The sequence below is a fragment of the Cryptomeria japonica genome, chromosome 9 (assembly GCF_030272615.1).
Source record: "Cryptomeria japonica chromosome 9, Sugi_1.0, whole genome shotgun sequence".
NCBI classification, from domain to species: Eukaryota; Viridiplantae; Streptophyta; class Pinopsida; order Cupressales; family Cupressaceae; genus Cryptomeria; species Cryptomeria japonica.
The window spans coordinates 725,852,440-725,877,064 of record NC_081413.1 but is presented as its reverse complement, the minus strand read 5'-3'; the positions used below and the strand labels follow the sequence as shown (position 1 = coordinate 725,877,064).

Below are 24,625 nucleotides of genomic sequence, written 5' to 3'. Positions count from 1 at the left end.
GCATTCACTTGGTACACAAAACTGCAAAACAGCTTCATGCACTACAAAATGATGCAACAACAACAGAGACACCTTGCTCAGTGATTAAGAGACTATTGTCACGTCACTATTCATTCACACTGTTCGTTTCCACTGAGACATATAATTCAAAATCAAAGATGAAAGTGACAGTCAATAAAGTCACTCCTATTGACTTCAAAGTTGAGTGTCATGCACTACTTGAGGAAATTGGTTGCCTAAGTACACAAACTTAGAATTAAAACACATATTTTCTGATTATTAAACTTTCAGTTTACAATACAATTATACTATTAGCTAATTTACATATTTAATAGTTTTACATATATAAACAATTACGTTTTACGAAGACAAGGCTGCTTCTATAAATATCTATATGTACATTTCTTAGATCTATCGATTATCTCTTTGAAAGTTTTTCCTCCTAACATAAGTTATTTGCAGTCATACTCATTACTTTTAAATGTGTTGAACTCTATGTTGTTTGCAAAAAAATTATACATATATGCACGTATATCATTTTTTTCCTGGTCTAATATCTATTTGTATAACTATACAACACCAAAATTATTCATACTTATAGAATTCAACACATATACAACTATACTTATATATGTACATAACTATATATAAATATTCATAGTTATAGTCTTTTTGATATACACGTGTAGTTATATATGTGCATATGTTCATATACAAAACTTTGAATTTTTAAATGATATGTATATATACATGTGTATATGTGTGCATACACCTATATGTATCAGAATTTACTATATTTGTGCATACCTATATTAAATTCATGCTTTTAAAAACAACAAACAACTAAGAACAACAAACAATTATACATATATACACTGATATATATATATATATATATATATATATATATATATATATATATATATATATATATATTATTCATAGTCTTAGTTTTTTGATATATACATTTGTAGTTATATATGTGCATATGTTTGTATGCAGCACTTTGAATATTTAATTCATATGTATATATACATGTGTATATGTATACATACATGTGTATGTATCAAAAATTACTATATCTATGCATACCTATATTACAATGCTACCTTTTGAAAAACCAAGTTGCTAACAGCAACAAGTGTACACAGTACAACACTACAAAGTCAATTTATGACTTTCCAAAACCTAGAACGACAACAACAAAACAACAGAACAAATCACTAGACATACAAATAAACACAACAAAAGCAGTTTACATACAAAACAAATCCTCTAAAATCACATAACCATAGATGGAGCAATTTTCAATTCTCATACATTCTTGATACATACTTCAAAGTTAACTACCTTCAATGATCAAAATTCTAACATACCTCTGCTCTCTTTGAAATATTAGATATCTATCCAGCCTTGCCCTCAAGAAATTGATGCTATCAAATTGAAGAGAAGCCAGACCAATAGAACTTATTATGCAAAGAACAGAGCCGATATCTCCAAGAAACGACAACTGAGACATCATGCACTACATAGACCTTGCAATAACTCAGGAAAGTTATTAGAAGCAGAAAACAATGATCTTGAGCAAATTAATCTCAATCAAACATTTTCTACTGCTCCTGAACTTGCTGTGAAGACTGCTTCATTTCAAAATATGTTGTCTAATTTCCACAAAAAGATTGATATGTTGGAGGTCACAGAGCCATGTTCTATTTGCAAAGAAATGTATGTGGGCATGACTATTAAAAAAGTCAATCACGTACTTATGTGCATGAGATGTTATGGTGAAAAAGGTCTCCACCGCTTCTCATTATCAAACAATATGGACCCGGGTGAGCAACCTTCTATTTTAAAGTCTCTCTCTCAAGTAGAAGAAATGCTCATATCAAGAATTGCCCATGTTTTACAAGTAACACATGCAAGGGGAGGGAAATACAAATATTCTAGCCATACAATAAACTTCCCACAAGATATTTCTGAAATTGCAATAACATTACCTCGCCATATTAACCAATTAGAAATTCTAATTGTTCGTAGAACCAATTTGCAAGGATTAACTTATGACTGTTACGTGAATAGATTTCATGTCATGAATGCATTGGCTTACAAAATGAAACATGATCAATACTACAAGGATGTGGTCATTGATCTAGATGCAATGCATCTATTACCAAAGCAAACCACTGACATTACAGAGCTACTGCATTCAGTGCATTCCCTGCAAGAAGATGTTGTTCAAGATACTTCTACTTTGCTGAATATTAACAATGAAGAACAAATCGGGGAGAATAGTTCCTCATTTATCCCACAACTACCATCATCAATACCAGAACTTGATGCGATCAAAAACATCCTCCATCTAGATAACAACATCAACAACATTATTCCTTAGCCACAAACTAGTACATCACCTATCAATGAGTACAATACTGAGGGCCTCCTTTCCATGGCATTCCCAATGCTTTTCCCTTCTAGAATAGCTTTACCACTATAACAAAGAACAAGGCAAGTACATTTACATGAATATGTTTTGCACCTGATCAAATATTATGATCAAAGATTTGGGAAACATGTTCGCTTTAGATATTATAACTACAATCTTATGATGAGACATCGATCCCAACAATCAGTTGTTGTCTTCATTAAGACTAATCTACAAGATAGTCTTCCACACAATCTTCATGGCCTAAAGGAATACTTACAAAAGACACGGTCAAGTGAATTACCAAATCATATCATGCGATATGCAGCCTCATTGCGTGGTACACGAGCATTTTGGAGCAAGTCCCGGCGTGACCTTATATCAATAATAGAACAGTTAGGTGCACCTACACTGTTCTTCACCTTAAGTTCAACTGATACAAAATGGCCAGACTTGCATAAGTTATTGCCAAAAACAAAGTCAGCTACTATACCCAACAACATAAGACAATTTACTGAAAATTTAGTCAATAATCCCCACATTACAGCTTTATACTTGCACTTAAGATTTCAAATCTTTCATGATGAAGTCATTGTCAAAGAATTGAAAACCATTGACCACTAGTACATATATGAATGGCAACATCGAGGATTTGCACATATACATGGCTTTCTTTGGTTGCCAAAAGCACCAAATGTTGATAACCTTGACTGGTCAGATCATGCAAGTATCCAATCAGTTAAACACTTCTTTGACCAGTACATCACAGCTTGGAATCCACGTCCTAAAGAAGCTCGCTTGAACAAGCAATATATGCCTGCAATTTCAGATCCATGTCTTGCAGATACAGAGATCATATTAAAGTCAGATCCTTGCACTGATTATACTGAGTTACTCAATGTTGCTCAACAACATACAAAGTGTTCAGAGTATACCTGCTTGAGGAAAAAAAACTCAACCCTTCAATGCCGGTACAAAGCTCCTTGGCCTGACCAACCCGAATCCTCACTGATATTAGACCACAATAATAACCCATCATACAAACCAACAAGAAATGATAACCGTCTAAATGTACAACACCCAACAATGCTTGCCATGTGGAGGGCTAATGTTGAGTGTTTGCCTGTCTGGTCCAAAAAAGCAGTTCTACAATATATTTCAAAGTACGCATCCAAAACTGAACAAAAGTCGAAAAGTTATATTGATATCTTGAAACGTATAGTTGAATCAACAAATTCAAATGATACAATTCTCTTAGCATACCAAAGGCTGCTCATGGGAATTGTTGCTGATAGGGACATTAGCGCACAAGAAACTTGTCACATGTTGCTTAAACTCCCATTGATATCTTGCACACGCCAATTTGTAACACTAAATGTTGGTAAAAGAATCTTCCAACGCATAGCTAATTGTGATGAAGAATCTCAAACCTCAATATCTTACATCTCAAACTAGATGAAACGACCATCAGAATTAGCAAACCTGACTATGCTTCTATCAGCCCAGCTATATACATACTCTGAGTAGCACAAATCATGTAAATGGATGAAAAGAAAGCTACCCGCAATTGTAAATGTCTACCCACAACACAAATCTTTACCTTTAGAAGAGGACATCAATTTTGAAAGTTTTTGTTGGAGTGAATTGTTTCTTTACAAACCATTTCGAATCATTCCTCTGCATATAGGGAGCTCAGCTGAGAAAATTATCATAAATTGGAAAGATCTTCAAAGTACAGATTACATCCGGTGGCATGTAAATGATTTTGAAGAACACATTACCACAGAAAATGGTGAAGAGCTACAACCAGAAGATATTCGTCAATCAACTCATGAAGATCTGTATGAATGGGAGTTCTTGTCACAAATGGGAGCATCAAACAACTTTGACGTTGCTGCTCTTCAAATGCTTGGCAAATGTGATTTTGATCTACAATTTTATTGGACTGTTTCTATACCTGATGAACCACTGCATTCAAAAGCATCTCACTTTATTTTAACAGAGAAAAGCCAAGCACCCCACAATCTTACCAACCTGCATTTAAATGCACCTACTAACTATGAGCTTGCACGAAACCAAATTATTGCACTTGATATTATTAAAACTCATGCTGAACAGAACCTGCATTCTTCACAATTACGATTAATCATTCAAGGCACAACAGGTACTGGAAAATCATTTGTTATTGACTGCATATGCAGACAGTTAAATTCAAATTCAGAACATGCACAATACCCTTTGCTTGTACTAGCACCAACAGGTGTCTCCACATATAATATCCAAGCAACCACAATCCATGCTGCCCTCTGTATACCCATTCAAAAATGCAAACCCTTAATAGGCCATTCCCTATTAATGTTTTAAGAGCAATGCAAACACTTACAATACATTTTAATAGATGAAATGAGCTTTGTTGGCCTTCAGTTACTCATTAAGATTGATAAAAGATTGCGAGAAGCTTTTCCCAGTAGACAACATGAATCATTTGCAGGTATCTCAGTCATTTTGGTTGGTGATCTTGCACAGCTTCCCCTAGTTATGGATAGGTCATTATATGCATCTCACTCAACGACATTGGCTCTATGGCACACATTCAATACTATTGTCACCTTAGATATTCCATTTCGTCAACAAGGCACAAGTTCTTCACACATAAGATTTTGTGAAATATTGCTTAATATCTGCAACTCAACACCATTGCAAACAAATTGGGAATCCCTCTAGTTGCGGTCAACCCATGCTTTGACGCTTGATGAGAATAATCACTTCAGCCAATAGAAGCATTTGTTTGCAACAAATGCAGCTTCAAGTGCATACAACATAAAAATGTTAACACAATTGCACTCACCCATTGCACATGCAACAACAATCATTGCGCATCAAAGAGATAAGCAGGCACACCAAGAACAACAACTAGTATTTGAAATTCTTTTTTCTATAGACCAGGAAATTATGCTTATTGCAAATTTATGGATAGAAGTTGGCCTTGTAAATGGTGTTTTGGGTCAAATCAAACAAATTGTCTACGATGTAGCTTCCAAACCACCCGATTTACCAAAATATGTCGTTGTTATTTTTGAACATTATACTAGCCCTTCATGGGATCCACAAAATGCAAAACATGTCCCAATTCCACCAATTACTAGAGGAAACCGCGCACAAATTCCACTAGCAATGGCATGGGGCATTACTATTCACAAATCACAGGGGCTGACATTAGACTTTGCCACAGTTGACATCGGCAAAACAGAGAAACAAGGCCTAAAATTCATAGCACTTTCAAGAGTAAAAGAAATTGAACACCTACGTATACAACCAGGCTTCATCTACCAAAGGTACTCCCGATTGAAAGGTGCAACATCAACAATACTACGAAAGGCAGAGGAAGCCAACTTGCTGTAGCTTTTGTACAACACAAAACAAACACAATCAGGTATGCAAATCACATCTTCATTATGTTTTCATGTTTTGTATATCTTCTATTCAATGTATCACCACAAAACAATATTTCTACTTTTCAGGATCAACAACACAATTAATGTTTGTGGAAGTGAAGAGCCCTTTTACATGGCCCAACTCTGCAACAAAAAGGTACACACTTGACACCCACTTCCTATTCAACTATTTTATAGCTTTCAACAATTTTTTCCCCTCCTATTTGCCAAAAATTGTTTCTCATACATTCTTATTTATCACAGTTTCCAATACACTTTCAGTTTGCAACGCACCTGTTCACTTTTACACATATAATGGTTTGTGATGTTATTTACTCATTGCGTCACTGTTTACAATTGGTAAGTATTATTCTATTTATCATTACCTACCTTTTCTCATTAACATTCTTTTACATTTAATATTCACTAATGATGTACTAATACAAGATTCTTCCTTTGTTTATTTTCTTTAACTGCACCTCTTCCGTTTCACAGGTATTATACTTTGTGAAGGTTAGCTTTCAAAAAGAATAACATCCAATACACCAAGCTCATTAATTTGAAGGTATGTAACACTCTTCAGATTTTTTGTGCTCTACTTCCAGGTTTCTTGCTTTGTTTATGTTTTTTAATTGTTTGTAGATTTCACCACTTTCAGTCTGCAACATACCTCTTTACTTTTACACATTGAATTCTGATGATGTTTCTTCACTGTGCCTCTCTTTATAATTAGTAAGTATTATACTATTTATCATTACCTACCTTTTCAAAATTAACAATCCTTTACACTATCAAGTTCTTTTAATTGAATAATTGAAATTTCACTAAAGAATAACATCATATGAATATAACAATTACAAATTGTAACCACTTGTTCAATGCATTTAATTTTCAATAATGATGTACTAATACAAGGTTCTCACTTTGTTTATGTTCTTTAACTGTTTGTGGACCTCACCACTTTCACTTTGCAATCTCAAGAATTTCAAGGTATGTAACAATCTTCAGATTTTCTGCACTGTACTTCCAGGTTCCTTCCTTTGTTTATGTTCTTTAACTGTTTGTACATTTGACCAATTTCAGTCTGCAAGGTACCTATTCACTTTTACGCATATAATGATTTCTGATGATATTTGCTCACTATGTCTCTCTTTACAATTGATAAGTATTGTACTATTTATCATTACCTACCTTTTCCCGTTAACATTCCTTTACACCTTCAAGTTATTTTCATTCAATAATTAAGCTTTCAGTAAAGAATAGCATCAAAGCAACAAGCTCATTGGTTTAACGATATGTAAACCTTACTGACTTGTTCAATATATTGATTTTCCAACGTCTGCTTGCAGGCTTCTTACTTTGTTTAGGTTGTTCAACTATCTGTAGACATGTTAACTTTTACATGTATTATGTTTTCTCAAGGTTTTGAATTTGTACCTATTATTCAATTCAACATTAACTGCCTTCTCTCTTTAACACCCCTTCACAATTTCAAGTTCTCTTCACTGAACAATTCGGCTTTCCATAAAGAACAACGGGTAAATCTTTTCAAATTACAAAATCCTCTTAGGTAGATAACTACAATTCAACTTTCCATAAAAATTAACTTCCTTTCACTTCTTAAACCAAATTTAATTATTATTTTCATACAGTTCTGTGTAGAAAAGCTCTCTCATAACAAACAAATACTCACATGAATCACACAAGAGATTCCAATTCTGCAATTACACATCCATCAAGTATTATATTACTAAAATGTACTAACTTTCAAATTTTCAAGATTTTCAAAGTATTTAACTTCACCAAATTTACATGTTATCCAAATCTAACTTATATAAATGAAACAATGATGCAGGTCTTTCATCATATACATTACATGGAATTGAATAAAAGGCTATATAACATGTTGCTCTTACCAGCATGGGGGATGGAGGGTGGATAACAACAATACTCTGGGTCCAACAAAAAAAATTGGTTGGGAATAATATAGCCTACAAAAAAAAATGTAAAACAATATTCATGACATTTTCTTCAAATACATCATGCTGCAAACACCAGCATGGGGGATGGTGGGTGGAAAATTTTCAAGTTTGGGAACAACCATTGGTTGGGTTATGTACACAAAAATTATCTTATTGTACAATTAACTCTTTGACTTTAATAAAATGTTATTATTCAGTTATACAATACAATATACTTCTCAATATCACAACTGTAATACATCTACTAACATATTGCCTTAACAATCAGACCTATCGGCCTCCTGTTGCAAAAACTCCCCCTGCAACTGCTAGTGGGTTATATGTTATGGACTTATCCCGAGCATTACAAAGTTCACAAGAGTAAGAAAATTACTCTTATTTGTGTTTAATTAAATTATTTTTTAATATTTTTTTACTATTTCTTTTTTTGTTGTTGCAGGAGTGGTATCCCAGCGCCCAACCTACCTTACCTTGGACTTACTCATTGCCAAGTTAGGGTTCAGGAAGGGGTCAGCTGAGACGAAACTAATTCACTTGGGATGTACCCAGTTGGTATTCAGGAAGGGGTCAGCTGAGACGAAACTAATTCACTTGGGATGTACCAAGCCCCTGGAAGCCAGGTATAGTTAAACTGTTGTTAACCCATGAAGAAAAATGTCATCATATAAAGTAGTATGCCATTGTGCTATGCAAGATTTGGTGTAGGAACGTAGGACATCGACTTCTAAAGGAGGAGGGAATATTTTTGTCACTTTCGCACTGCAATATTTACTCGCTTGGACTGTTAGCAAAGCTACAGCCAGCCATTAATAATTTATTACAGTGCTATGCAACCTAACCAGAAAGTATGTTGCATGCCCACTTGGAACTGCAGAATTAATAATAATAGAGAAAGAAGGAGAACAGCAAACTTCAATTTCACTAACAAAAATCTCTGTTACTTTTGCTAAGTGGCCCAGACTCGTATCATTCTTTTTCTGCAGGTACAAGGTAAAAAGCAGACAAAAAACACAGTTATGAATTATTCCAGATCACGCACTGTATTTTGTATAATTGGGTACTCGCATGAAAAACTTATTTGTGTATTCTCCTAGAAAATATGGGCATCGAGAAAGGAAGATTACATACCGCTGCCTATATGAGATTTCAACATAAAAACAGAAAAAATGTCTTCTCTGAATTACAGTCTGCATTCCATCAAACTGAGAGAAAAATTATCTCTTGCTTATACTACTTAATTACAGAAGTATTTACGGAATAAAAGTAGTTTTGATTCCCTTCAGTGATTTTGACGTTACTGAAAAATTCTTTATCCTTTTGTCATGCATTTTTTGTTTCTTTGTGAACCACTATTCGTGACCTTGAATGGTCTTCTTAGCACCCATTTTAAGTCATGAGATTGAAACTTGCACAATTAACCACTGGATGCTGTTAATTAACACTGCTAGGACGTGCAGTTGGTGGCCAGGAACTCTGAGAAGATTACCCAACCCGATAAGTACTGCTCTGGCTCAAACACACTTAACCATAGAGTTACCCCAGAAACAGGCCCATTTAGTTTGCTACCCCATTTGTGAAACCCTTGGCAAGTATTTTGCCCTGGGAACCATTCATTGTGGAGAGCTCTTTCACTTTTATCCTTGTAAATCCGTTGTTGTCCTTGAATCTTTTTAAAGTTATAAAAATAGGGTTTCTTTGTTTCAAACTCATTGCCTCTGAAACGATTATTACAGATCCACTGGCAATAAAACAGATGCATCGATGTTATTTTGAAATTGTCCGTATCAAAGTGTACTGACCTCTTTTATATCAAAAGAACAAAGCCTAGCAGAAATCACATTTCACAAAAGCTAATCTTTATGTCGTTTAGTATAGCACAATTGCTAAACTTCTGTAATTTGAAATTTAAATTTTGTAAATAATTTTAAGAATTGTCTACCCAGACCAAAACCATTTCTCCGTATAAAATATGATCACTTTTATTCATGATATCCAAGACCAAAGTGAATACAACTTCCACCCAACATATTTGTAGCATAATCAATTCGCAAGGGTCCAAATGAAGAGTCTACTCGAATGCCTACACCAGACCCAACACCATATCCTGGTTTTCTACGTGCACCAGCAGGATCCCCTGGACATCAAAAGATGATTTCATTATAGTAATTGGTTATTATTTTATTTTGAAGTTCAAATAAAACAATTAAAAATTGGATTTTGAAAATGCAACTCAAAGCCAACCCACCAATGACTCTTCTTCCAGAACCCAAGTCTGTTCCAAAATCTGCAAATATGACACCCTGTAACAATCGAGTCTGCACAAAACAGAAGTTAAACATTGCAAGCACTGTCAGAATGTGATTTTTCAAATTTCCAAGTTTACAGCTTTAAGACTGGCTAGTATTTTGATAGAATAGGAAGGCCTCACTATCCAAAAAGCAAGTTCCTGTGGTAGAAACAACATGAGTTAACAACTGGTTTTACAAAAACCTCTTCCTAGAGATAGTCTCCAATTGAATGCATATTTGTGACATAGCTAAGCTAACAATACTATGTATATCTTATTTTATGCATAGTTTCAAAGATGTAGCATTAGTGAGGTACCATGAATGAGCTTCATCATCTTTCTTTCAAATTCTATACTTCAAATCTACACATCAACTGTTTTGAGTTTTTTTTTTTTTTTTTAATGCAACTTATGCATAATCTACATTTCAATCATTTTTGTTTTAAATCACACATATATATGTATATATTTTATAGAGGTGACATGATTAAATACAACTAACTTTAGTTTCTGTTACCACCTTCTAAAGTAAAATGGAAAAGCCCCCACATAGAAAACCTTCTTCTGACTTACCATTGCAGAATCAAAGTTACAACAAAACGCTCCTAAGATTTTTCAGCGGGTTCAAAATTTCAAAACTTGCAACATAGTAAATCAGCATAAGGTTTGTGATGCAAACTGTGGCTTCTGATAAGATGGCCTTAATAATTAGTTTACCTTTTGAAACTTCCAAAGATATCATATGTTTGTAACAATGATAACAATTTTACATCAAGGTATCTGATATCGTTGTTAAAAACTTACAACCATGACAGCTTGACGAGCAGCTCATTTCCATAAATACCATGACAATCATAAGTGATCATTATATACTGATGTTTATTTCTCTATATAGAGATTTAAAAAATAGTACTCCCAATAAAAATTTGAAAAATATACAAAAATATAAACTAATTGCCTACATGTAGCCACTTGCCAAAAGCAAGTCTTCAAAGAAACAATAAAAAATCATCATCAAGGATCATAATTTGGGTTACCTATATTCTTAATAGTGGAAGTATTGTTCTATTTGATTTGCCACTATTGTTTGAGCAAAACCAAAGCTTCAACTTGCATGAGCAAAAACCAATTCAGCAGCTTCACAATGCTTACTGATTTTTCAGGAGTATTAGCTCTTGAATGAGCGCTTACTAAGTTTCAAAGTGCTTGTTCAAACACAATTTTATTTTCCCTTCTTATAACAGGTCTGAAAGGTTCATTTGTATCTATAGCATAAACTTGCAGCAAGGAAACTGATAGTACTAGGAGAGTTGGGAGAGTCAAAGCCTTACAGCTTAAATTTATTATTAAGGAAAGTGTTATTTGGGATTAACGAAAAGGAAGATTACTTGTAGGATGCTATAATAGACTCCCAATAGATGGATGTATTCCAACATATTCCTTAGAATAATTATGCTCCACGATGTTTCTAGGACAAGGACAGCAAGGGATGGGGGGACACTTTTTGGGGATTGCAGCTTGGGAGTTCATTTTTTGGATATTTAATAATTATATTTATTACTTGACATCAAGATCAGGTTAATACATTCACATACTACATTGAATTCAAGATTCAATGTTCAGTGATTCAAGTATAGCAGCAATAAAAATTCCACTGTTTTCATTGTGCTAAAAGAACCCAAAGCTATGAAATGATAAAATGCCCAACAATAGATATGGTAGTAAGATTATGAGATATAAAAATAATTAATAAATTAATATACAATTGTTAACTACACCTCTCACAACTGCACCACATCTGAGCTCTCAATATCAAAAAAATTCCTCCCTGACTTTTTGTCACTCCCTACATCAAATTGTGACTTATTCAATAAGAGCCCAACCAACAACTGCTGCATCTCCTCATTAATCCATCCAGCATCTCAAGATCAACATCCCAATGTGTAGGTGAATTTGTTGACCCTAAAGTCACAAGGCACTATGAACTACAACTAACTTCTCTAGTAATCTAAAGGTAAGCCTATTCCTCTTAATTGAGTGTATGGACCTGTAGATGGACTGATTCCTCTTTGTAACGAAGCAACTAGATACCCATGAGAGTGAATGAGTGACAAGCATCCTGGCCTTTGTTGCATCATTCCCATGCCATGTGCACCATCCAGTAGGGCCTTTTTAAAGTAAGAGTGCCTTTATCCCTTCTAGCTTCTAGTCCAAGGAATGTCAAACATCAAAGATTGACAAATGCAACTCATTCCTCCTAAAGTTTAGATACATCCTCAGCATTCAACATCCCACCCCAAGGACCTTCATAAACCTTTCCTTTACCTCATCATCGTCAGCCTTAGGTACATATTGCTTGGGTTTAAAAGATAGGCTTCCATATGAAGTGAGGTGTTCATTGTGTTCCACTCCATGTCACAATTGGCCTAATATGCACCTCATAGAATTGCAATACAAGCTACTTGCTAAGAACTTCTTGCTTCACCTATTCAAGCATGTTTTAGATGTCTCATAAATGTCTTTGTAGCTAGTAGAATTTGTATCAACATGCTAAACTATCCCACAACAAATGAGATGACAAAGCAAATGCATCTGCATGCAATGTTAAAAAAAAGAGAAATGAATGCTTAAAAAAATTCAAAACTTAAAAAAAGGTAAAATAAAAAACTTAAAATACAAAATTGACAAATTTAAAAAAATTGCATTCTATATTTTTTATCTCACAATTGAACATCAACTATCACCAAGTATCGTGAGCATCACCTTCTTCCCTTCTTCTAACTTGTCCTCAGCCCACTTTCACACTCTCCACAACCCTCATGGACTATAGAGCCTCCTATACCTCCAACATCCTCTCCACCAAAATGAAATATCTAGCATATTTAGTCTCTACTAGTTTGAGAAATTCCTTCCTCAAAAAATTCCCGAAGAATATGTCTCTAGCATCAGCGACCGCTATCTTCACCCAAACTATATTTCCAATGTCTTTCAATTAGTTATTCAAGGCATCCACATAGGTTCCCAATAATAGGTTTGTAAGAACTCTGGCATCATCAAACTAACTTACAAACATGGGCTAAATCAATCACAATGAATCCCTAACCTCCCGCAGCCTACCTCAAAAGATGAAATAGGAAGTTCGCATTCTTACCTGTAAGTCTTATATTTTTGTAAAGTTTATTCTATTGGGGATCAACATTAAGTGGATAATCATGGATTTTATATTGGGTAAGAGATGTTGATAGAAAAGTATCTTTCATATGTGTTTAGTTTATTTGATGCTGAGATTAATTGTGAGTCAATGATAGGATGCGGTCAAATTATCCACCATATAAATTGAGTACATAGTAGCTACTTTTGCATGTAACGAAGTTATATGGCTTAATATATTGTGTTTAGATGTGGCTGATATAGGAAGTTACCAAAGTTCTTTTTGACAATGAGAGTGTCATGTCACACAACAAACCTGACCTCTTATGGGAGGTTGAAGAACATCGATGTCTAATACCATTACTTTTGTGACATGGTAGAGTATGGGAGGGTGATGTTGGAGAAAGTTGAAACTTCAAATAATGTTGTAGATGCATTGATAAATCTAGTCATCACAGAAGTTCAAGTAGTGCAATGAGTCTATGGGCCTCTCTACTTTTAGGAGATAGTTAATAGTGTTGGTAATCCCTTTTCTCTTGCAAGGTTTTTGATAAGTGGAAGAATGTTAGGAAAGGTGCCTCAACCTTGCATCCTAATTTTAAGAACACAAAAAATATATAAAGGCTATATGACACAAAAATACAATTTCTAGGAAGGTTGATTTTAGCTCTAAAAAAATGTCAAAATAGCTCTTAACTAGATCAAGTGGGTTATGACAAAATGGATCTCTTGGAGAAATTTAGTTTTTTTTTAAAATCTCAATCAGCTTCCTAGAACAGAAGTTACGGCCTTTGAAACTTAGGCCTTCCACATAAAAAATGTAAGAGCATCTATGATGCATAAGAATGTTGCAATTGGGAGTTACTAAAAAACTTATAGTACATGGTATGGTATGCATAAGGTAGCTTTGAATGGATCTAATTGAACCAATATAGAGCAAGTTGACGAGTGAATTATGACCGCTTATGATAGGAACAAGGAATATGCTATTTTTAGCCTATGAACTCATATTAGGATTTGCATGTTGGATTTAAACTAGGTTTTGTTCACTACTTTTTAGGCTGTTCTAACTCATGTTTTCCTAATTACCATTTGATTTTTTCATGTATTCTTTTTGTATTCATCAAGCTCTTAAAATGGAAGTTTCATATTGAGTTTCAGAAGTACTATTACCAAAATTACTCTAGATCTATTATAGGTGATGCTCCCATAAAGGCTTAGACTTTGTGAGTGTTATAAATTTTGATTATTAAATGATGAGTTCCTTTTGGGTGAGGTTTTTTTCTCTTGAAAAGGTTTTCCCATGTAATTAACATGTTATAGTATATTACTTTTGTGTCTATTTCCCTTTAATTGTAAGATCATTTTATTTTTTTCACAAACCTCCTCACATATATTAGTGTATGAATTGTATTCCACATATTTTCTTCCTTTCATATTAGAGTTTGATCACCTTACGTCCTAGGTGTTAGAGACTCTGTTTTTTTTTATCTATTTTTAGTTTGATTAGAAGCTAGCATAGAAAGAGACCTTGTTGCAAGAAAATGGGAAGAACATTAAGGATATGAAGAGGATCACTAAAACTAACTTTCAATAATGAAAACTCAATATAGGGGCTATTCTTGTAAATAAATATCTACAGGTTGTTGTATCTACTATCTAGATTCAAACTAGCTACAATGTCATAAGTTGATTATGAAATATTGGATAGAAAGGTGAAAGGCTTAATTAGTTGGAAGTATTGTTGAATTTAGATGAAAACCCCACCCCACAAGATCTTTGGAAGAGGTTGGGAGACTTATTTGAGGAGAAATACCTATTTTACAAAGTTTTCTTGAGAATATATAGCTACATATCTGCGCTATTTTTGAGTGAAGATGAAGTAGGATGATTGTTGTATGACACTTTCCTTTTCTTTATCAGACTCATGGGATCACTTGGTTATGGCAATTGAGAGAATTGCCCCAAAGTTTTGTATGTATGAGTTAGTGGTTGCTTTAATTTTAGAGATGTGGCAAAAACTTCTACATAGACTTAGGAAGCTCTATTAGTTCAAGGAAGTTCAAGGAGAAAGGCAAAAAGGACAAGAAATAAGAAAACCCTAGATCTAAATCGCATGGAAGATCCAAATTTCCTAGCAATTCTAACACTAATTGGAATTGTGGAAAGACTAGGAACTTTAGAATATGCTACAAGGACGAGAAAAAGAAGAAAAGAATGAGCCTTGTTGACAAAAACACTCAGGCCTAAGTTTGTATCATTTATGTCAAAGAAGTTAACCCTAGCGTAGTAAAATAGGGAAAATTAGAAATTGTGTGATAGATGTTTACTCAGTAATTCTACTTGAATGCTTAACAAAGAGTAAACTAAGTAAGAGAATAACATAATATAACATTCAATCGCAACAATGACTTTGAAATATATGTTGTTCTTATTCATTCATTTATTGAATATGCAATAGTTACAAAAATTCATACATGCAGTCCCTAACTATGAGTACAATAAGAAACATATAGCAAAGCCAATGTTAATTGAGAATGCTAACCATTAGTAACTACCAACTAACAACCATTCTATGGAGAACTAATTCCTTAATTACAAAATAACTCATTTTATTTATTTACAAACTACATAAGTACCAGATAAAGAAATTCATCTTCTAGACGACAAACTAACAAAATTGGGAGCTGAACCAATAGAAAACCAAAAACTATTGTATGATGTGAATTTTATTTCCTGTTTACTCCGTGTAATCTAAACTAGTTCCCTTTGGGAGTAAACACCGGAATGAGAAGATGTCCCTGGAGTTGGATGAACTTCTGAACCTTCTCTATGCACAACTTCAAATGGTGAGTTGCTACAATTTGGTGGGCTTCATCCATTTGATGTGTGAGCTCATCAGTGGAGACTATTTGACATCGAGGCCTATAAAACAAATCTTTGAAGGAAATCTCCATACCAAACAAAGTTGTGATCAACCTACCATCTCGCCCTCCAAGAGGGGGCCTAGCAAGGTGTCAAGTTGTAAACATCTCTAGTGTCTCCACCCCAAACCATCCTCGAGAAGTGAAGAGATAGGTAAACTCCCCCTCACACTCCCTCTACATGAATGCCAAAATACATTGGGCTTCTCGCCCCACCAACAAAGAATGCACTTGATCCAATTGCTTGGGGACGTGTCCCACCTCTTGCATCACTTGTGCAGTAGACTCTAAGTCCTAAATATATTATTGAATTGTCCCAAGTGGATTGTCTTCACCAACCTTTTCAATTTCAATAATTATTCCCTCTGACTCATTCAACGACCCATCCTTATCCTAAACAGATGGGTTAGATGGAATGGCCATGGGCAACTCCAATGAAGCCAAAGGTAGCTATGATGCATGGGAGGGATCCCCTACTTCTTGAACATGCTCAAAACTTATTGTAGTTGCCTATGTAGGACTAGGTTGGGCACTATCAAGTATCAACAACCATGACCAACTATTCTATCTCCTGCTGCTCAAGCCCTTCAGCCATGACCCTTGGAGAACTCAATGAGGAAAATGCTAGAACCTCGATAGGAAGCCCAAGTATTCCTTTTTTCAAGGATGAAATGCATTATCTTGGACGTGATTTCAAAGAAGGGCCTAAGAAAATCAAGGCTATTATATAATTAATAATGGCCTTCTCCACAAAATATTACTAGAACTTTAGAAGCTTCAGGGGACTAGTTGAGCATTAGAGGAAGTTCATAATTTTCCAAGATCGCCCACCCTACTTCCTTGAAAAGAAAAGAAAAATATTCGTGTGACCTGCTGGATGCAAATCCGTGTTTTGGAGGCTGGAATGACTACTTACATCTGTACCAATTTTGCTAATTCCTAATCCAAATAGATAGTTCATAATGTAGATAGATGCCTCTATCAATGATGTGGGAGGTTTAGTCATTAAGGATGGATAAGTGATGGGTAATGACTCATGGAGACTCAAGAACCACACAAAAAATTATGTTTCCCATGACTTGGAGCAGGCAATAATGGTCCATGAACTAAAATGTGGCAGCAGTACCTGCTAATTAAGCTATTTGATTTTAGATTAGGCCATAATACTACAGAGTACATGTTTACTCAAGAAAATTGAATTCTCAACAACAATGATGGTTGCCATTTGTTTGTAACTATGATGTAGAGATCTCCTATGTTAAGGGGATGGAAAATGGGGTGGTTGATTCCCTATACGAAAGAAGACATGTTGCTTCCATGTCTAGTTTGCACTTTGATTTCAGGAAATTGGTCCTGGAGCAGCAGCAAAGTGATAGTTTATACTCAATTTTCTACAAAAATGGGAAAAAATGATGCTTTTGACATTGATGATTTGCTTAGATTTTAAGAGACTTTCTTTACATCCTTCTGGAATTCTGCAGTGGAAACTCTTAGATGAGGTGCATAATGCCCTGAATCATGGACATCCAAGAGTAACAAAGATATTGCACAAGCTGAACCAATGCTACTTTTGGCTTTAGATGAAAGCTAAAGAGGTGCATGCCAAAAGGTTAAGGTAAAGAATTGTCACCCTGAAGATTGATATATCCTCAAGAATTTTGTAAAACAAGTAGGTTGTTATATCCATGGATTTTATACCTGGATGGACTAAGTTCAGAAAAAAAGACATGAAGTCATCTAAGTGGCAATTGAAAAGTAAACTAAAGTTGCCTGTTTTATTCTGGGTAATCTTAAATATGATGCTGCCACTTGGCAATGTGATTTGTGAAAGAGATGGTGTGATTGTGTGGCATACCTAAAATGATAATCTCTAACAATGATAAGTCATTTCCTTCCAAATTTTGTGCCACCCTAACAGCTACTTTTAGTGCAAAGTTGAACTTCAATACTACCTACCACCTTGCAACTGATGCTCAAATTAGGAGGATTAATCAAGTTGTAGAAAACATGTTGAGGATGCATCCAATGTACCAACACAATTAGTGGAAGGATTACCTCCGTTTAGTTTAAAATGCTTATAACAACACATACCACTCCTTAATTAAGATTCCATCTTTTGAAGCCTTATATGGCAAGAAATGTAGAACACCACTAAGCTAGGATGGTCAATAGAATCAAGTCACAATTGATCCTGATATGTTGCAAGGCTATGAGAAACAAATTCAAACCATTCATCAATGGCTCAAGGAAGCTTCTAGTCATCCAAAAAGTTGTTACAAGTGTGGTTGCCATTGCACTAAAAGATCAACCTGTTAATGCCCGATACAACCAATAGACTTATAGAATCCACAGGAGGCGGTTAAGCCATGTCACAAAACCGAGCGTTGTTCTGCACAACACAAGGAGACCAAGGGCGCACACCTTGAAACAATCCCCCCCCCCAGCGTAAGCAAGGGGTTTGAACTTGTGACCAAGCTCTAATACCACTTGTTACAAGTGTGGTTGTTGTTGTACCAAAAGATTGACTTGTTACTGCTTGTAGTTAAAAGAGAACTATTGCCACTTTTGTGTTCTTTGATAAGGAATTGTTGGCAACTTGTGAATATGTGTTGCAAGGTTAATGGATCTTTAGGTAGAGCAATAGGAAAACATATTAGGGTCTCTAGTAAGATGCCTAAAAACCTTACTATAATTGGACATTGACATTTGTTTGCATTATATCACATTGTGACATTTTGTCAAACAGATTAGGTGCCTTGAAGCTTGTTTCTAAATTATTGTGTACATCTACTTGTACACACAACTTTAGTATATGATGAGTTTCTTTTACACTTGGTATACAAATGGATACCCATGCTTTGTTGCTTAAGGATGTTATTTTATATTGTATCTAAAGAATGGGACTTTTAAGAATACTAATGTACAAGGCTTCAAAGGTCTCGACTCTCAACTATGCCAATGACTATCTTTAAGGCAGTCAAAAATGGCTTATGTTCCCTATCTAGACCTTGTTTCTATCTTTAGGGTTAGGGTTACATATTTGCCTTAGATTGTGCCCTAGAATCACAATTGTGACCAATTACGGTTAGGGTTACATTTTTACCAAGTAAAATATCTCCTTCAACAATGTGATCTTGGATTTGAAACCTACAATCATATACATATACATACATACTTTCAATTATTAGGGCTAGACAAGAACACAACATTCATATAATATCTATAATATTATACAAACACATGAGGGTTTGGATAGGTCCACTTGAAGCAATATCTACACTGAGCTCAAGAGCAGAGTGAATGCTAGAGCCCTCTTGGCCTCGGTGGGCAGTATATATGGACATCTGCCGAGGTGGCCTACTTAGCGGGTTCCTTGTACCTGCTTTTCCTATCTATGTTTCATCCCCCTAAAGACAAGAGCCATCATTGCAGAGTCGGAACGAGGTTGTAAAAAGGATTTCTTGGTTGTTCTATATAAGCCCAAGAGCGGATTGATATCAGAGCTCTCTTGGCCCTAGGAGCCAGTTATATGGTCATCTCTAGGATGGCCTGCTTAGATAACCATCTTATAACTCCCCTCCTACACCACCGATCCTTCATACAAGATGGATTTCAGACATTTTCATCATCAGGTATATTTTATATTCTATCATATGAATATACCTATAAGAGGTAATCATTATCTATTTATGCATAAGCAATATGTATACATATATAACACAAGCGGATGATGTGAGAATATAGAGTGCTGAGAAGGGCAGTTCTGAAAATAATATCAGAATGCTGTTTTAAGTCTGATCTGAAGATTAATTCCTTTAATGTATTTTCTGTTGGATGGCTAAAGGTCCGATCCAGATTTCCCTTTTTTTATCAAAATCAGTTCTTCTTTGATCTGCTGAATGTCTTCTTGGGTGTAATTGTGTTTGTGTGTTTTCTTGATGTTTGATGATTTACTGCAGCAGATTGGAAGTCATGTTACTGCTCATATCACAAGGAATTAGAATCTTATGGCTCAGATCAGATCTGATAGCTCTCTATGGGAACTCCTGTTGTTTCTCCACGCATACCATAAATCTGGAGTACTATTGATTGTCCATAAATATGGTTCAGGTCTGGTCCTCTTCGTTATCTGCTCTGAACTCAGAAATTAGAATGATGTTTTCTTCTGAATCCCCCCTCTAATGTCCACTAAAGACTTGTTTATATATCCCTCAACATGCCTCTTCACCCAATGGTCACCTCTCTTTGATTGTCGGCAAGCATTTATTTAATAATAATTATTTATTTGTTTTGATCACATCTCAAAGGGTGCGCTGATTTGTAATATGCCCTAGGTCGGCCCTAACTTCCCTTTGCCCTAGTCAGCCTTCCTTACCCTATCATAGATGTTAAATCCAAATAAACCTAGGTCGGTCCTTAACTTGGGTCGGCCATTGTTAGGAAAATATTAATATTATTTTTGTCCTTTTTCTTTGAATACCTAGGGTTTAGACTTATTGGGTGTTTGGTTTGATATCATAGTAGGGACCTGACATTTGCTAGTATGTCTCATTAGAATTCTACCAAAAACTAAAAAGTTGTGAAACTCTTGAATTATGAATATTCAGATCGATCCTAGATCCATTGCATTATCTCACAATCATAAATGTCACTTGAATCCATAAATAACAATAAGAACCAATTACAATCCATGTCTCTAGTGGAATATTACTTACTACCAATCACTATGCCACACCATAATGAATACCCTTTCAACATCATTCCACAGAATCCTCAATGTATTTTGTCCTCCTCTAGTGGAAATGCAGAATAAATATAAGAGATTTTAAAGCCACCCAATAAAATGACTGACATGAAGCATACCACAGAGATGTATAGCTCATTGCTAGCAACAAAATATGATTTCCCTGTGCCAACAGTTCCTTCACCATATCCCCGTACACTGTTAAAGCCTCCAATTGGGAATGCACCATGTGAAGCTAAATCTCCTTGTACAGTGCCAAATGAGATGCTGCATCAAAATATTAGGTGAACAGGGCAAAACATTGGTTATTTTCAACATAAATCAGATATTTTTGTCATAAAGACTGAATGGCAGATATGGTAATATGACCTACCTTGAGAAGACAAAAGTTGGTCCTAGTTGAACTCCCTTCCTTCTAAGGACCTTAAATCGTTTAAAACGTAGCCAGTGGGGCGAAATAGGTAAACCTTGCTCCAGTAGGACATTGAACTGCAAAAATGATTTTAATTATAATAATTATTCAACCAAAATTTATTACATACAGCCTTCCAGGCATGCAAATAAAAGAGTTATAGAACTGTGTTTTTTAATATCAAGATCAGATTTTCAAGACATATGCTTTCTCAGTATGGAGTTACTAACTTGAGAAAAGAAACTGTCATTAGATTCAAGGTATTCTGTCCCCACCTTGGCAACAAGCATTCTATCATATGTATTTCCACTGCATAACAAGAGTTCACTCGATATGGTTATTGGCATTGCTCAATACATAAACAGTTTCAACATATGGTCAACGCAAATTTATTACATCTAGATCATGTTTTTCTACCGTATATCCTTGTTTTTTTTTCTATCTATAGTTAACATTTGCCTTGGATTTTTTCAGATTAAAATGTGGTAGGTGTCAACAAATATCATATACCTGAATGTGGTTGGACACTCATATGAATCTGTACGTATAGGATGGCCATTATCATCAATGGAGCCAACTTGCTGAAGCAATGCAACCACACAAGTTAGATGAACTCATCAAAACAGAATTACATGAAATTCTGAACTAACTAGCAATCTTTGCTTGATATGTGAGCTACAAGTCATGGATAAACTTTAGTATGAAAGGCTTACTAAGAATGCAGGACTTCAAATTTGGTAAATGGCATAAATGCTGTACATCTAGGCCTATACTTGAATTCAATCAGGATGCAGCCCCATAGATGTTCACTATTTCTTATGAATACATGCTTGTATAACGTACAAGTTTGTGATACTGGGTTCACAGACAGCAAAACTTCTTTCCTTTGCATTTAAGTATCTTGATGTATAATAGAGCTCTTAGTGTTCATGCTCACCTCAATTCTCATGCCCACCATTCTGGTCAATTTTGAATCTGAGGCCCACTTTTGGTCTATTTCTATGGCAAGCCTCCGTAATCTAACACCTCCATGTACAGAGCCAAATGAATCGGTAGCAATGCCATGGACAGAAGTTGCTGGTGTCAGTGTATTCTGCACATATGATTCCAATGTTGGGAGAGAATTAATCTCATTTGCAAGTGATGAGATGTTGCAATATATTCTTGATCCAATGTCACACCAGATCATATTTAGCCTACATCATATTGATTCACTTTTATGAGGCCAGATGATCTTTGAAATTCAAATTTATCCATTACACAGTTGTCTGGGTTTCCACACATATGACATTATACCTGTGAAAATTTAAAATCTTTGATTTAAATTTATGATAAGCTCGTGGACTTTAAGAATTGAATTAGGTCTCAGAGGGTCGGGCTTGCTTGGGAAACAAACCGGTGATAACTGTAAAGTATTTGCTGTTCTAAGAGATGCTGGACCAAAATAACGTCCTAACTTGAATCCCCACGTATGAATGTAAGAGTGGGAAAAGGTTTACTTACCTGAAAGGTAATGGATTGTTGCTGCCTGTCTCCATCAAAAATTGGTCGTCTAAAATTCACTCGATAGCATGAATCATTGATAGCCTTCTCCAGTAAAATATCTAATCTTTCGTCTCCTCGAAAAATATTATTTTGTCTTAAAAAAATGCTGCAAGAACTTGCTGAATACATGTTAGAGTTTACATATTGAGATTGCAGCTATGGAATTTCAACCATTTTACCAATGACGAGACTTAATTTCAGCAACTTCAACTTGGATAAAGAAATGAGAGCTCACCTGCCAACGAGGGCTGATAGAGGATTGCTTGAAGCCCTGAAAGAAATTAAAGTTTTATATTACGATAACAAGAAACCGCAATATGAAAAAATTGCACATTAGGAATCACAGGCATATATAAAATACTCGTTGGCCAAGCAATCTGCTGATGATAATCCTCGACCCAAAGGATGTAACCAATCTAACTTAAAGTCGATTTTGCCTGCATTACAGAATTTTTAAAAGATTACAAAGACATAAAAATGCAAATCATCATTATAATGATGATAGTCAGAGGGAAGATCAAAATTCAGGGCTTTCATTCTGTCAAATCGTAATTTATTTGCTCAAAAACGGCTGTTATAGCCTTCCAACCGTAACCAGAATAGCCCTGTTTATAAATTACTGAAGTGGTGGTGGTCCAAATATGAGAAAATAAGGAACAAAAAATAACATTCAGAATTCTTTTCAAGATAGTATCTCAAAGCATATAGAACTACCTTCAACATAAAAAAACTTAATTTAGAGTCAATTAGAGTTATAGAGAAAACAAAATTTGACCCGGTCCCGGAGAAGAAAGAGAGAAAACAACTGCGGTTTTCTTTCTAGAGATTTTTTTAGTATTATGTTTCTAACCTCAAGAAAACGCATGCCCATTATGTAAATCTACTCTTGAATTGTAAAAAGAATTTATATGTGGAGATCTTTAATGGCATCAAATACAATAATCTATATTTAACAAACAAATGCATACCTTGACCAATGCTTTTATGAATACTAGACTTAACTCCCATCCTCAGAAATCCCTGTAAAACCAAATGTGTCTCCTATGATACTCATCAATCAATCTATAAACAATGAGATTTGGAACTAACATTATTTATAGCGTCAACCCATCTATACTTCATGGCATTTCTTTCCCATGATATTATATAATGTGTTTTTATCTGCACATCTGTATTATCCTTCTCTCTCGTACTTACAGATGCTTCGTTGTGGTGTGTATCGCCGCTTTAATTTGAATATAGTTTAAAAAATTAGAAGATTATTCTGAACAAAGTAGCACATCCTTTGTTAGCTGAACCGTCGAATTTTCATTGAAATTCCTTTCTTCAAAAACAGAGAACTGAAATTCTAGCAATTGGTTATGTATCAATATTGCCCATGAGGTCCCCGTTTTCACTACCACCGGAAGACTTCAGCACACTCTTCTTGTACTACTTCGTCTGATTTTGTTTAACGATTTTATGAAATGAAAAAAACTAATTTTGTATTTTTGCGAGACACTGAGAAACTTTGTCCAGTTACAATATTATTATCACATTTTGAATATATTTCCAAAATGGTAAGAACTCCCTGTGTACAGATTCTTCTCCGAAATTATCAAAACGGCAACAAGTTTAGAATATGTGTTTCTTGTCTTAAGGGCTACTAGCTATATATTTCCCGTGGTACCATTTTATATAAGACACGCAAGCCCTTGTTCAGGTCAGCTTAAAGGTTATTGAGTT

General features: G+C 34.9%; 1 protein-coding gene and 1 long non-coding RNA gene across 4 annotated transcripts; one reads left to right on the top strand and one right to left on the bottom strand.

Annotated features, from left to right (window-relative positions):
• Positions 1-9,044: 9,044 nt before the first annotated feature.
• Positions 9,045-24,517, bottom strand: LOC131067418 (outer envelope protein 39, chloroplastic). 2 transcript variants are annotated; one of them, XM_058002409.2, is made up of 12 exons: positions 24,098-24,517; positions 23,869-23,920; positions 23,262-23,337; positions 23,136-23,171; positions 22,859-23,006; positions 22,293-22,448; positions 21,866-21,936; positions 21,586-21,664; positions 21,317-21,432; positions 21,063-21,210; positions 10,084-10,153; positions 9,045-9,972 (listed from the first exon to the last, which is right to left on the bottom strand). In XM_058002409.2, the coding sequence occupies exons 2-12, from the start codon at positions 23,906-23,908 to the stop codon at positions 9,818-9,820; spliced, it is 1,095 nt and encodes a 364-aa protein (XP_057858392.2). In that variant the 5' UTR covers positions 23,909-23,920; positions 24,098-24,517; the 3' UTR covers positions 9,045-9,817. The 2 variants fall into 2 exon arrangements, with proteins under 2 accessions (XP_057858392.2, XP_057858393.2); XM_058002410.2 differs by lacking the exon at positions 21,063-21,210.
• LOC131858539 (uncharacterized) lies at positions 19,517-22,169 on the top strand. Of its 2 annotated transcripts, none has more exons than XR_009358989.1 (3): positions 19,517-19,831; positions 20,162-20,309; positions 21,830-22,169. It is a non-coding gene; the product is annotated as an uncharacterized LOC131858539 (long non-coding RNA). The 2 variants fall into 2 exon arrangements; XR_009358990.1 differs by having other exon boundaries at positions 20,159-20,309.
• Positions 24,518-24,625: the final 108 nt, after the last annotated feature.